This window comes from Phyllostomus hastatus, unplaced genomic scaffold (assembly GCF_019186645.2).
Source record: "Phyllostomus hastatus isolate PE091 unplaced genomic scaffold, TTU_PhHast_1.1 phas_contig_148, whole genome shotgun sequence".
Classification (NCBI taxonomy): domain Eukaryota; kingdom Metazoa; phylum Chordata; class Mammalia; order Chiroptera; family Phyllostomidae; genus Phyllostomus; species Phyllostomus hastatus.
In genome coordinates, this window is record NW_025333607.1 from 14,991,209 (window position 1) to 15,003,518 (window position 12,310).

At 49.3% G+C, this 12,310-nt stretch overlaps 1 protein-coding gene across 3 annotated transcripts in view; it reads right to left on the reverse strand.

The window, feature by feature from the left end:
- Positions 1-12,310, reverse strand: part of MARK1 (microtubule affinity regulating kinase 1) — a 71,960-nt gene that overhangs the window by 777 nt on the left and 58,873 nt on the right. For 2 of the 3 annotated variants that reach the window (XM_045816876.1, XM_045816859.1), the window contains exons 15-17: positions 11,027-11,191; positions 9,144-9,395; positions 3,075-3,119 (exon numbers count right to left, since the gene is read on the reverse strand). In XM_045816876.1, the coding sequence (XP_045672832.1) occupies positions 3,075-3,119; positions 9,144-9,395; positions 11,027-11,191 (462 nt within the window). The remainder of the gene's footprint in view (positions 1-3,074; positions 3,120-9,143; positions 9,396-11,026; positions 11,192-12,310) is intronic. The other variant, XM_045816868.1, reaches the window with a different exon arrangement.

The following is a 12,310-nucleotide window of genomic DNA, read 5'->3' on the forward strand; positions in this document are numbered from 1 at the left end:
GGCAGGCTACCTTTGGGCAGAGGCAAGGTTTGTGGCATCTCGCCGTTGCAAAAGCAGACCCCGGGACACCATCGGCTTTGACTTTCACTAATAGAATCTTCCATCTAAGATGGCGTGTTTCCTTAAATGTATTTGCTTGTGGGAAACCAGTTTGCAGCCCTGAGTGACCAACTTAATACTTCTTCAGGTCCTTGCATATTTTTTTGTTGTTTAAGCTTGCAAAAGTGGATTCTCCACTCTCTGTACATGTGCACACATACACACAAAGCCCACTAGCATTCTGCTTGTACATCCACACGTTTGAAATAGAAAGAAAAGTCTCCCCTTTTTCTATCTTTCTGTTTGGGCAGCAGAAAGACTGGGGACAGTGTAGCAGTAACTGCCACAGAGAGAATATTTGCACCTGGTAATGCTGAAAAACACAACCGTGCATTGCAAGGAGGCACAGACATCAGGTGGCGCCACACACCGCAGTGTGGACATCGGGCCTCTCATGGGTCAGTGTGCTACTGAAGACACCCCTAAAACGGCCTGCAAGGTTCCACGTGACCTACACCCCAACCCCTGGCCCTAGCCCCTCCCTACCACCTAGGACTGGCCTACTCGCTCACTCCCGCAGACGCCCTGGGCCCCGCACTGTTCCTGAACCTACAGGCTCTGGTCCGGCTGTTCCGCCGCCACAGCGGACGATGAACACATGGCTCTTCAGAGCGTCAGCCTTGCTGAGTTTTCCTCAGTACAGATCTCCCACAGAGAACACAGAACCAGAGAGCCTAGTCCACGTAATCCAATAAAGGCAAACTAGATTTTATCATTCAAAAGACCCTGTAATTCAATGTAATGAGCAATGACTCAAATACAGATGTTAAAAAACTTGAACCTGCTCACCCATCTCACATACATGTGATTTAAAGAAATTATACACTTTGAAAGGAGTTTATAATTGACTATAGGTATATACTTTAAACTTTGAATATCAACACTATCCTATAATGTATATTCCCGTATACATTTATATGTGAATTTTCACGGGGGTGTGTTTTCTTGTTGTCCCCCTCCTTCCTGGGTGTGAGTCCCCGTAGCCGTACAGACTATGCGCTCCTGAAAGAATGAGGGAGGCAAGAAGCGGAGAAAGCACATCTCCGAAGACCACTCGCTGACTGTGGAGAGTGCGTGTCCAGGTGTCTTCTCCCTCCCTCTCTCTGCTCACTGACTCTCAGCCACAGGCCTTGGGTGTGCAGGCCCAGCTGGGGTCACCTCTCAGCACCCCCGGTACAACGGCGTCATGGAGTTGGCGTGTGAGGGCTGGCAGGGACCCGAGAGGTCACCTGATCCCACACTCACTTTAGAAACAGAACTGATGGCTAGGAAACGTAAACTACTTTTTTATGGTCATATGGCTAATGAACTAAAAGAAAGACTAGAAATCAAGTGTCCTCTTCTAAGTCTGATGGTCCTTGTATTCCACCAAGGACACCTGGTGACCTAAGACCACAGGCACATACAAGGTGTTTTTCTACATGCAGCTGCAAGGCGTCGCTGATGACAACATTACCTGCAGAAAGCTCCCAGAAATGCCGACAGTGCCCGCAGCATCTAACACTCACTGAGCACTTACTCGGTGCCGGGAGCTGTGTTATGTCCTTGGCTCACCCCTCACGACAACCCTGGAAGGTGGTCCGGATGAGGAACCGGGGGCCCAGAGTTCGAGTCGCTCTCCTAAAGCCACAGCGCTACGGAAGTGGTAGGACGCAGCTTAGCCCCCACAGCCCGGGCTCAGGAGCCTGTGCTACTCACTGCAGTGCCCGCCATCTCTCTGAGGTGACAGGACCTCATTAAAACTGGCCTGGGCCCTCCTGTGCTCCTCATTGCTTCTTCTGTAAAATGGGCCACTTTTCTCCCGGTGGCTGCGTGGATTAAATGATGAGCAAGTACAGTCCAGACAGGAGGGAGTCAATAAGTTTGTTTAAAAAAAAAAGCCCAACAAGGACCAAACATAAGGGACGTGTAGTCACATGAAAGAGATAGGATGCATGCCAATGAACCACAGTCTTAGCGGCCACGTGTGACCCTCCACACTAGTAAATGTCACAGGGCGAAATTTAGTAAAAAGCGAGGAGGAGACCCGAGAAGGGGACGGAAAGTGATGCACCTTCCATGGTGTGACTCGGGCGCCCGGCTCAGCACAGAGACACCTCAGCTACTGGGACTGAGCGTAAACACGGCACAGTGCGCAGCGAGAACCAACTACGTGGCAACGCTTCGTAAAGCTCTCCCAAAGCTCAAGATGTTTCATATTTCAAGGAACGTCAAAAAGGAGAAATTGAGGCTTGAGTTCAGCTGGTCGAAAATAATTGCAGAAGGAAGCCAGGGCATCTGTGCACTCAAAACAACTGAATGTCTTTGTTTCTTAAGAATTTCCCACTTACACATTCAAACACAAGCAGTAACATGTTACTAACATGGCCCCAGACCCCCCCCCCCCAGGCTGCCCATTACAAACCACAGGGGCGGGGCTCAGCCACCTGCTTTATCCAGTTCAACTGTGCTCAAGTGTGAGGCCCATCACAAGATCAAACACACAACCAGCACTCAATGTCAATGTCAAAAAAACCCATAAATGTAGCAGGTGAGCATTTCCGAAAGTGGACCACTACTGAAAGCTCACCTAAAATATATTACCAATATCCAATCTGCCTGTGTCCTTGGGCACCCCAGTAGTCTGGGCTATTTAAGACTAATTTCAGTGACAACATTTTAGTGAGAAAGGGATCGATAACATTTTTATCTCTTCGTTCTTCTGCCAACGCATCTGTTGCAGGACAGCAAGGCTACTTCTCTACAAAGCATACAGTTCAGAGTAACGTTCGGAAAGCACACACTTACAGTTCATGAACTTGCACGTAACCCAGCGCTAGGCGACATTGGGAAACCCCGTCCCAGCACGGAAAGTGAAAAGGCACATACTAGCTAGTGATTAGCTCTGTGCGGGGGTGTTAAGGGCCGTCGGTATTTCGAGGGCCCCTCTGCGCACACGGGGACCGTGCAGCAAAGTGTGAATAGTGGCTCCTCACCTGGAGGTGTCTGTCCTGCCACTGGCTTCGCCTTCGCTTGGGTCCCTCAAAACAAAGTGAAGGTTGAGATTTAATGATGAGAGTGGAAAAGAGATCAAGAAAACCTACATCCTAAAAGGACTTTAACAATTAACTTGTTAAGCACACGTCTATCACGACAGTTTTCCGTTACTAGTCGGTCTAATGCTACATCTCACGTTTTTTAACATCATCGCACTTAACTGTCACTGATTGAGCGTCTACTGGGTATTGTCACAGAGGAGATGCTAGGTGACAGGTTAGGATTTTTTTTAACATGATCTTCCAATTCTCAGACATGATTTCCACGTGATAATTTATCTTTTGGTTTCATTGAGTTCAATGTACCATTAAAACTAGGTAAGGGCTATCCCAACAGCGAGATTCAACTTCGCATTTGTTTTGAAACAGAATTCTAGTAGTCGCTCAATTTAGAAAACACAGACATTAACCTTGTAGTCAGAAATAACGCTCATAACACATAATCAGTATTTCTAAAAATGAATACCAGTTTTTAAAGAAGCAATTAACTTACTTCAGAAGTTACACCAAAGCTTCATGCACATGATAAAGTATCACAGCAAATAGCCTCCCCAAGCAGGTGAGTCTCAAAACATGAACTCAATCTTACACAGAAACTTTGATCTTACCTGGATGTCCACCTGTGAAATAAAACCAGAAAACTCTACTAATTGTCCTTCTGTTGAATGTGATTAACATTTCGAAAGTCTACCCAAGTTTTAACTGCTTTGTCATCTTCAAAGGTAATTAGATATGGACACAGGAGTATCAAGTTCTAAACCAGTGTGAATATACAAAGAGACGGCTTGTGACAGAAAAACACTAAGGGGTACCTGGGAAAAAGGATGAACTTGAACCTGTAAGTCACTACTGGTGTTTCAACCGTCCCTGACACGTGCGAAGTGACTGCAACAGGAAGGAAATCAGTGCCCCTTTCCTTCCCCCCAAATTTATAAAACATGTCCCTCCATCAAGCTCTAAAACCTTACCTGGTGGTTAAAAATATGGTTTTTGAAAATAAATAAATTTTAAAAAGCTATGACTGTCCTTTGCCTCCCAGGGTCTTTACCTAGAGGCCTTTCCTGACAAACATACTGTGTAAACATCGTTTTCCTGTGTGAATTGGAAAGGATAAGAGATGTATTCTCACATTCAAATGCGGTTTCGTAACTTTCTATTTCTCATACCTGCCATTTTCATTGGGACACAGAAAATGCAATCTCCCTTGCACAAACCCACTTTTATGACAACGCACTGACACAGATAAGGCATGTTTGGAGTGGGCACTGTGTGCCCTGTCCGTGTTCGGTAGCACGGAGTTGTGCTGATACCCACGGAAGGGCCGTCCGCCGACTGGGCAAGAGTCACGCTATGGACCCGTGCTGCGAAGTGCAAGTCCTCTAACAGGAAGGGGCCTCTGTCTCACTGGACTGCTGTCCTCTTTCTGTTTTGCCTGACAAATGGCTGTGAGCAGAAACCGATTCCTACTGCGGGACGCCCCTGGCTATGGCTGGGGACAGAGCAACTGCCCTGTCACCGCGTTCCCCATACCGCGTTCCGGCCTTTCCCGGATGCCACCAGGAACAGCGACGGGAAGAATTTCTGTCCTTGGCAATGATCTCAAATAGTCCAGGAAGGCAGCTGTACGGGGCCACGGTGGGGACAGCTGGGGGGTGGGGCAGAGAGCAGGGCTGGCTGGGTAACAGCACACGCAGTGCCGATGGCTCTCCAACACTTAATGTTTGAAAAAGCCAAAGATCGTATACAAAGATCGAACATGGGGTCAAATAATTCACCAGCTTATTCCCTACGTACAAGTGAGCTATGGGTAAAAAAATTCATCAGGTGTGAGGTAATCTCCAGCCTACAGAGTAGGTATATAGAACCTACCCAAAGCAAATGGCTAGTTAAATAGTCTAAAGGCTATTTAACAGGTTTTTGAAATAATACATCTATACCCTCCCTTGATAGATGATTCTAGAGTAAACTGCTTTCCTAAGACCAGAAAACAACTGTCTCGTGCGGTCATTTTGGCGACTAGTCTTCTTACTGGAAGGAAAACTACTAGCTGGCTTGCTCTTTGTAATGACAGTGTCCAAGTACATAAGTGATGAACTTTCAATCATTCTTCACCCCTCCCATCTTAAAGCTTAGCAACCCAAATTCCTTTATTTTTTTCCCTAATAAAAACCCTACTTCTTCATCTTTTTAACCATTGAGTGGCACATCCACTTGGTTGGTCCCAAACTTTGTGAGCTACCTTGGCTCCCAAGTCGCACTCTGAGTCTGCCCTGCCGCCCCCCCAGGCATACTCTGTCCTCAAGGGTCACAGAAGGATGTCAGCATGTGGGTCCCTTTGTCGGGCCAGAGGCACAAGGAAGTGAGAAGGGCAGAGGGAAGAGAGAGAAAAACAGAACTTGAGCCCACGATGGACTTAAGAAGAAGGGACAAGTGGGAAGAACGGATAACCTGAGAGATGAGTTGGGAATGTCAAGTACTACGGCTGGACTACCTCCCGAGCCCTGAGAAATTCTCCAGTGGCTAATCTGCCAGCCCCCCGACCTTCCACGCCCAACGCTCCACCTGCTGTGGATGCAGCAAGGACAACGGATTTCCACCCTGTCATTTGCTACAGGACGTGGCGGGTTCATTCCCGGGACTGAAGACAATGCTTTGCTCGTCTTCCTGCACGGAGTCACTGGTGGCAGGGGACACAGCCCAATCTCAAGCTTCGGAAGGCGAGGGAAGGGCAGACCTTACTTACATGCTGCAGCGAGCACAGACCCATCTGCAGAGCCGCAGCTGTGCATCACCTGGAGACACGGGGCCTCGGAGGAGCACTGAGGATCTTCCCTTCTCTAGCCAGACCCAGAGCTGACGGAAATGTGTAAGAACCAAGACACCGAAAAACCCTACCAAACTGCTGACGAAGGATGGCAGACAACCTTCTCCCTCTCCTTTCTCCCCCTCGGCCCCCCCCAAAATTTCTACTAAATGACAAAGTTCACAATGTGAGAGCACCGTGGAACTGCAGGAACTCATATGCTGGCTCCCATCAGCGGGGGTCCAAACGCTTTCATTCCCTCAACCTCGTTCTCCATTTCCGAGCCTGCTTTCTTTCAGCACCTACCAGAATTTATTCTAGCCTCATTTTTTCACGTGCTTTTTAAATTGCCTTCCACACTATTCACCCATGCATTCAATAACCTTTATAGAATACCATGTTCTGGGCTGTGGTAGGCAGCGGAAGAATCGGCATCAAGCAAAGCAAACAGACAAGTCCCACTTCTCCTGGAGCTCACCTCCTAGCTGGGAGGGACAGGCAGTGAACAAATAAATAAAGCGTGTCTATTCCTGCAGGGGGTGCTAGTGCTACAGAGAGGAACACAGCAGGGGAAGGGGAACAGGAGCAGCGCTGGGAGGAAGGGGCTGTGGATTTGAACAGGGCGGGTAGGGAAGGCTTCACTGGGGAAGTCGCTGCAGCAAGGACCTGGAGGGGGTGCAGAGGCAGCGAGCCCTGCAGGTCTGGGGGGAGGGGACTGCAGGTAGAAGGAACAGGTGTGCTTGAGGATGGTCAGGGGCCCTCGTGGCTGGCGTGGACTTAGCAAGCCAAGAGCGGTCGCAGGCGAGAGGTCAGAGCAGAAAAGGGAGGCCTGACTCAGCAGGGCCTCGGAGGCCACCCTCGGGGCTTTGGGTCGTATTCTGAGCAACCTGAAAGCCAGCAGAGGGCTTTCAAGCTCGGGACTTACATCATTGAAAACAGAACAGGAGGAGGAGAGGGGGAGGAGCTAGGAGACCTCTGAGGTAGGAGGCGCTAGATTAGAATTCTGGAAATACTGTGCAGCAGGGCCAGCATGGCCTGCTGGTGGAGTTGATGTGCGTTTGAGACAGTCAAGGCCAAGTCAAGGCTCGTGGCCTGATAGGATAGGATACTGGCAGGATAGTGTTGCAGTCTGCTACAACGACATGGTACAAGGAGGAGGCACAGGCTGGGGGAAGAGGAGAGGCAGGTGGATTTGGGGACTAGTTCCGTTTGAGAGTCCATTACAGATCCCAGTGCAGAGGCTAAGGAGCCACCTGGGTAGATGGGTCTGTGGTTCCGAGGAGGGATCTGGGCTAAACACACACATCTGGGAGATGGAACGCAGCGCCGTGGTCCTGGACGGGATCCCCGAGAGAGTGAGGATGGCCACGGAAGACAACCTGCCCGATGCCGACGAGCCCTGATATCATCAGAAGTCAAGAGGTAGGGCGAGGGGACCTGGCAACAAGCCGCAGAGGAGCCTGGGAAGGGACAGCTCGCTGGAGAGGCGGGAGGAAAACCGGAAGCCAGGTGAGAAAAATGTGTCCACTGTGTGCAACGCCGTAAGATAGCAAGTTGCTCACAGGAAGGGAGGGTCACGTCCGTCTCTCTCACTGCTGATCAGGAGCACCTGGAGGGCTGAGCACGCAGTAGGTCTTCACCTATCTGTGACGTGACTGTACGGTGATCCTTTATCCTACCCTCCCAGCAGACTCTCTCTGAGCACTTCGGTGCTCTGACCCTGTCCGGACTTCTTGTCCGCCGCTCCTCACTGCGTTCTCTCTAGAACCCACATTTGTATTGCACAGTTAAAGAGAAATATTTTGCACAATGCTCAGTGTGCTATTAGTAATGAAGCATTCAACTCAAAAATCTATTTTGTTTTCACTTCACAATTGATCCTGGCTTAACCATGAGGAAGTACTGGCTTTTAAAAATGTCTTTAAATAGTCAGCCACATCCCAGCAGCAGGAACAACCGATACCCTCACTGGGGGCCCGCAGACGGTCACCCCACACTCCTCCTGTCGTGCCGACTCTGCTGCTGGCGTCTAGCTCTTCTCTGTCAAACTGTCATGCTGCCTGGGGGCTGCCCACATGGTACAGAAATCACTGACTGATCTGGTTAGAAACGGATGTTGCATTTGAGTGTTTACATGTTTAAAGTCTGCTGTGTGGTCCCGGGCAAACGGATCCATCACCTGAGTCCATAAAGCTCCACGGAAAGGCATGAGACCAAGGCTACTTCTTCTCCTTGTACACCCACTCACTGAAACCCTATGGGCACTAACAACACCGAGGGTTAACCATTGAACTAATATTTTTGAAAATGAGTTAGTCATTTCACACCCATCATTTCTTATTATACGGTCTGGAGCCTTAACTGTCTCCTTCGGCCAAACGGTGTGCCTTTCTCCGGACACGCCAGCACGGTGCCCGCACACCTGTTGCACACACATTCTGCTTAAGGCTGTGGCTGCTTGTCTGCAGGCCCTTTTTTCCCCCCAGGACGGGACGAATCTGGAGGGAACAAATGCTGTCTCCCTCATCCCTGGATCCTGCTGGGCCCCGGGCTCTGCACACATAGGACTTGGGCAGGCTTCTAGGGGGACCTACTGACAGACCGCATTGGCGGCCACCTGCGCCGTGTTCGCCAACACGGGTCGTCCACGGGCGCTGCGTGTGGAAGCTTGCTTTTCAGAAAAGAGCACAATCTTACTGTTTTGTTAGAGCAGAAGTGTGCTGTTAATGGTGTCTCGACTGGGTTCTGAAGTTTATGACGTTGAATTTCAACGATAATCTGTGCGGTTGTAGTATATTGACTTTTTTCAAGGAAGAAAGAAAGGGGATGTTATTAGCGAGACATTTCAAAGTATTCTGAAGATAAAAAAATATTTAAAGGATGCATGGAAACTATTTAATTCCTTTTCCTAAATCCAGGCTTTGAAGCAGGGGAGAGAGCCTTTTTTTTGTTTAAAACACATTTTTGATGTCGAGTTTTGCCCTTCTCACTCTAGAAAAATTTTAAATTCTCATTCTGTCCATTTTCCTTCTTTCTGTAAAAGGAAAAGACTTGATTGCCTCCTGCAAACGTCTGTAACAGAGCAGTTCTAACAAGAAGTCATAAAACCGTTTTGGAAAATCAGTACAGAGATGAAATAATCACACATGCACGTTTCCGTCTCGACCCCCGAGGCCCCGGGGACGCGCGGCGGCGGCGGTACTGACCTGCGGACGAACCTGGAGGTGATTTTGCTGATGATCCCCGTGGACGTGCCCCGCCGGGCATGCGCAAAGGCCCCTGGCTCGTGGGACGGCGAGGCGGGCGGGCCGGCGTAGGCGGCGCTGCGCCGCTCCCGGAGCTGCTCCCCGTGGAAGGTGCTTCGGCTGGAGCTGCCCCGGGGGAAGCGGGTCCGGTCGGGGGTGCTGGCACTAATGCTGTGGGCGGACGGGGACGCGGCAGGCACTCTCTGGGTGGCCCTGTGGGACAGGTCACCGCACACGGTTCAGAATAACGACTGACTCTGGAAGGAGACCAAGTTTGCTCTGGCCACTTTTTTTTATTTTTTAGAGCTCTAAGACCTTTTATTATTATTTCTTTTTTTAAAATGAAATTTACTGGAGGGATACTAGTTCATAACATTCTATACAGTTCAAGTGTACACTTCTATAATGTGGCGCCTGTATGTTTACTGACTGTGCTGTGTGCTCAGCCACGGCGGCTGTCATGCAGCCTGTCCCCTGTGTTTCTTCGAACTTGGTGGTGCAGGGTTTACTGGACGTGTTGCTAAACCATCACAGGCAGAGGGATACCATTTCGGTTCAGAACGAAATGCCTTTTGTAAAAATGCAGCTACAAAAGATGAAGATATTACCGACACAAGGATACAAACAGTAATAAATACTCTTTAGTATCAGAAATGCCAAACCCGGCCAGGGGAGGGGGGCGTTTGGCTGCGTATTTTTTCTTTTTTTAAATTATTATCTTCACCTACTCCATTCAGGAACGCGAAACGTGATTTTTACTTGAACCGAATCACTCCCTCCCTACCATTCAGGCCTCAGCAACAGCACAGACCCCATGCCGCCTCCAGCACGGTGAACAAGCCTGACTATCACAGACGTTCCGATTTGAGAAATCCTAACATGGGCACAAACCAGAAAAACAGTCACATAATCTTCTACCTGGAGGGGCTCGTTGAGATCACCGGTTTCACCAACAGGGAAGCTAAAAGGCCAGTTTTACTGAGGAGTAACCGGCAGGAGCCGGGACCATGGCCCGGGGGTCTCCATGCCCAAGCCTCAGGATTTTTTCGCTTTTGGATCATAAAGTCAATTCACCTAAATGACCAATCAGGCAGCAATGCTGTACTCTTAAGAATGGATTTAAAATAAAACCCTTCGAGAAAATGATCTGAATGAGCAGCAGTATTCTCGGAGAGAAGGGGACGTGGGAGGCCTATGTTACAGTTCTGCAGCCATGTCACAGCTCTGCAGCTATGTCACAGTTCTGCAGCCATGTCACAGTTCTGCAGCTATGTCACAGTTCTGTAGCCATGTCACAGTTCTGTAGCCATGTCACAGTTCTGCAGCTAGGTTACAGTTCTGCAGCCATGTCACAGTTCTGCAGCTAGGTTACAGTTCTGCAGCCATGTTACAGTTCTGCAGCTAGGTTACAGTTCTGCAGCTAGGTTACAGTTCTGCAGCTATGTTACAGTTCTGCAGCTATGTTAGAGTTCTGCAGCTAGGTTACAGTTCTGCAGCCATGTTACAGTTCTGCAGCTAGGTTACAGTTCTGCAGTTGTGTTACAGTTCTGCAGCCATGTCACAGTTCTGCAGCTATGTTAGAGTTCTGCAGCTAGGTTACAGTTCTGCAGCCATGTTACAGTTCTGCAGCTATGTTAGAGTTCTGCAGCTAGGTTACAGTTCTGCAGCCATGTTACAGTTCTGCAGCTAGGTTACAGTTCTGCAGCTATGTTACAGTTCTGCAGTTCACGTCTGCATGTTCTCACAGCACTACTCCGGCCCCCGGGGCCCATCACGGTTTTTCACCGATACCACATTGTTAAAAACCCTTCAACAAACAAAAAGAAATGCCACCAGCACGTTACCCGGGTCGGTAAGCTTCAGAGCCGTCTTTAATGGTTGGCAGTGTGACTTTGATAGGGTGACCAGAAGCGGACATGGACTTCTGGTGGCGAGGTCGTGCAGACGGGACGCCAGAGGCCACGGCCGAGCCCGCGGAAGATATGCTACTGGCCGACATCTCCGTGAGGCTTCCGGCGTAAAGCAGGAATGCAGAAAGGAAGGAAAACCGCATTGTTCACTAACATTTAAGAACTAGATATTTCAGAGTAAATGGACGAACACCATTCATAACTCAAACACTGAAAAGAAATTAGCGCTAGTGGCATTACTAGTGACGGGCAAATCAACATTCTTGGGGAAGACGTGCAGGGTGAATCCACCGCCACCTTCCACGGGGAGGATCTGCCCACAGCTGCCCTCACGTGTATGTGGTTCTGAGGCGGGACGGAATGATTTTTGTGGGTAGAATGATTGTGACTAGGGGTGCTTTTCACTCTCCGCACATCCCAGTTTGGTGTGTAATTCATCGTCACGGCGAACACACTATCGCTGGGACATCACTCAAACACCTTCAGCTCCTCTCCTGAATCGCCGAGGTGACTGCTGTAGATTAAAGGAACTCCCGAGCCGGGCTCAGGACAGGAAAACACTAAGCCGGAAATCAACCCCCAACTCGCTTTCTAGCCTAAAGGACCTTACGTGCAAGGAAGATGCCTTTTTATGACTCACGGTGAGTGGACACTGCCTCCATGTGTCTGTTAACTGAGAGGAGACAAACATAAGGACAGTCTGTCAAGTTGACTGCAATGACCGGGGACGAAACCCAGCACAGAATTTTATAAGAATCAGCTCCCTGCTCTTCTGTGCTATGCTGAAGGACGGCCCTGCACTATCACTCATGAGGAAAAGCGGCTCCATTTTTTAAGTAAAAATGACAGCGCCCTGGCTGGCGTAGCTCAGTGGATTGAGCACAGGCTGCGAACCAAAGTGTCGCAGGTTCGATTCCCAGCCAGGGTACATGCCTGGGTTGCAGGCCATAACCCCCAGCAACCGCACATTGATGTTTCTCCCTTTCTCTCTCTCTCTTTCTCCCTCCCTTTCCTCTCTAAAAGAAATAAATAAATAAAATCTTAAAAAAATAAAAATAACACGGTCGATCATTATGTAAAACACAACACTTGGAGAACCACACTGTTCTCAGCGGTCAGCCAAGAGGCCCCATGTCATCAGAGGAAGAAGGGGTCAGCGGGTGTATGGAGAGACTAAGGCCTGAATGACGAAGATCCGACGAGGATGGGACAATCTGC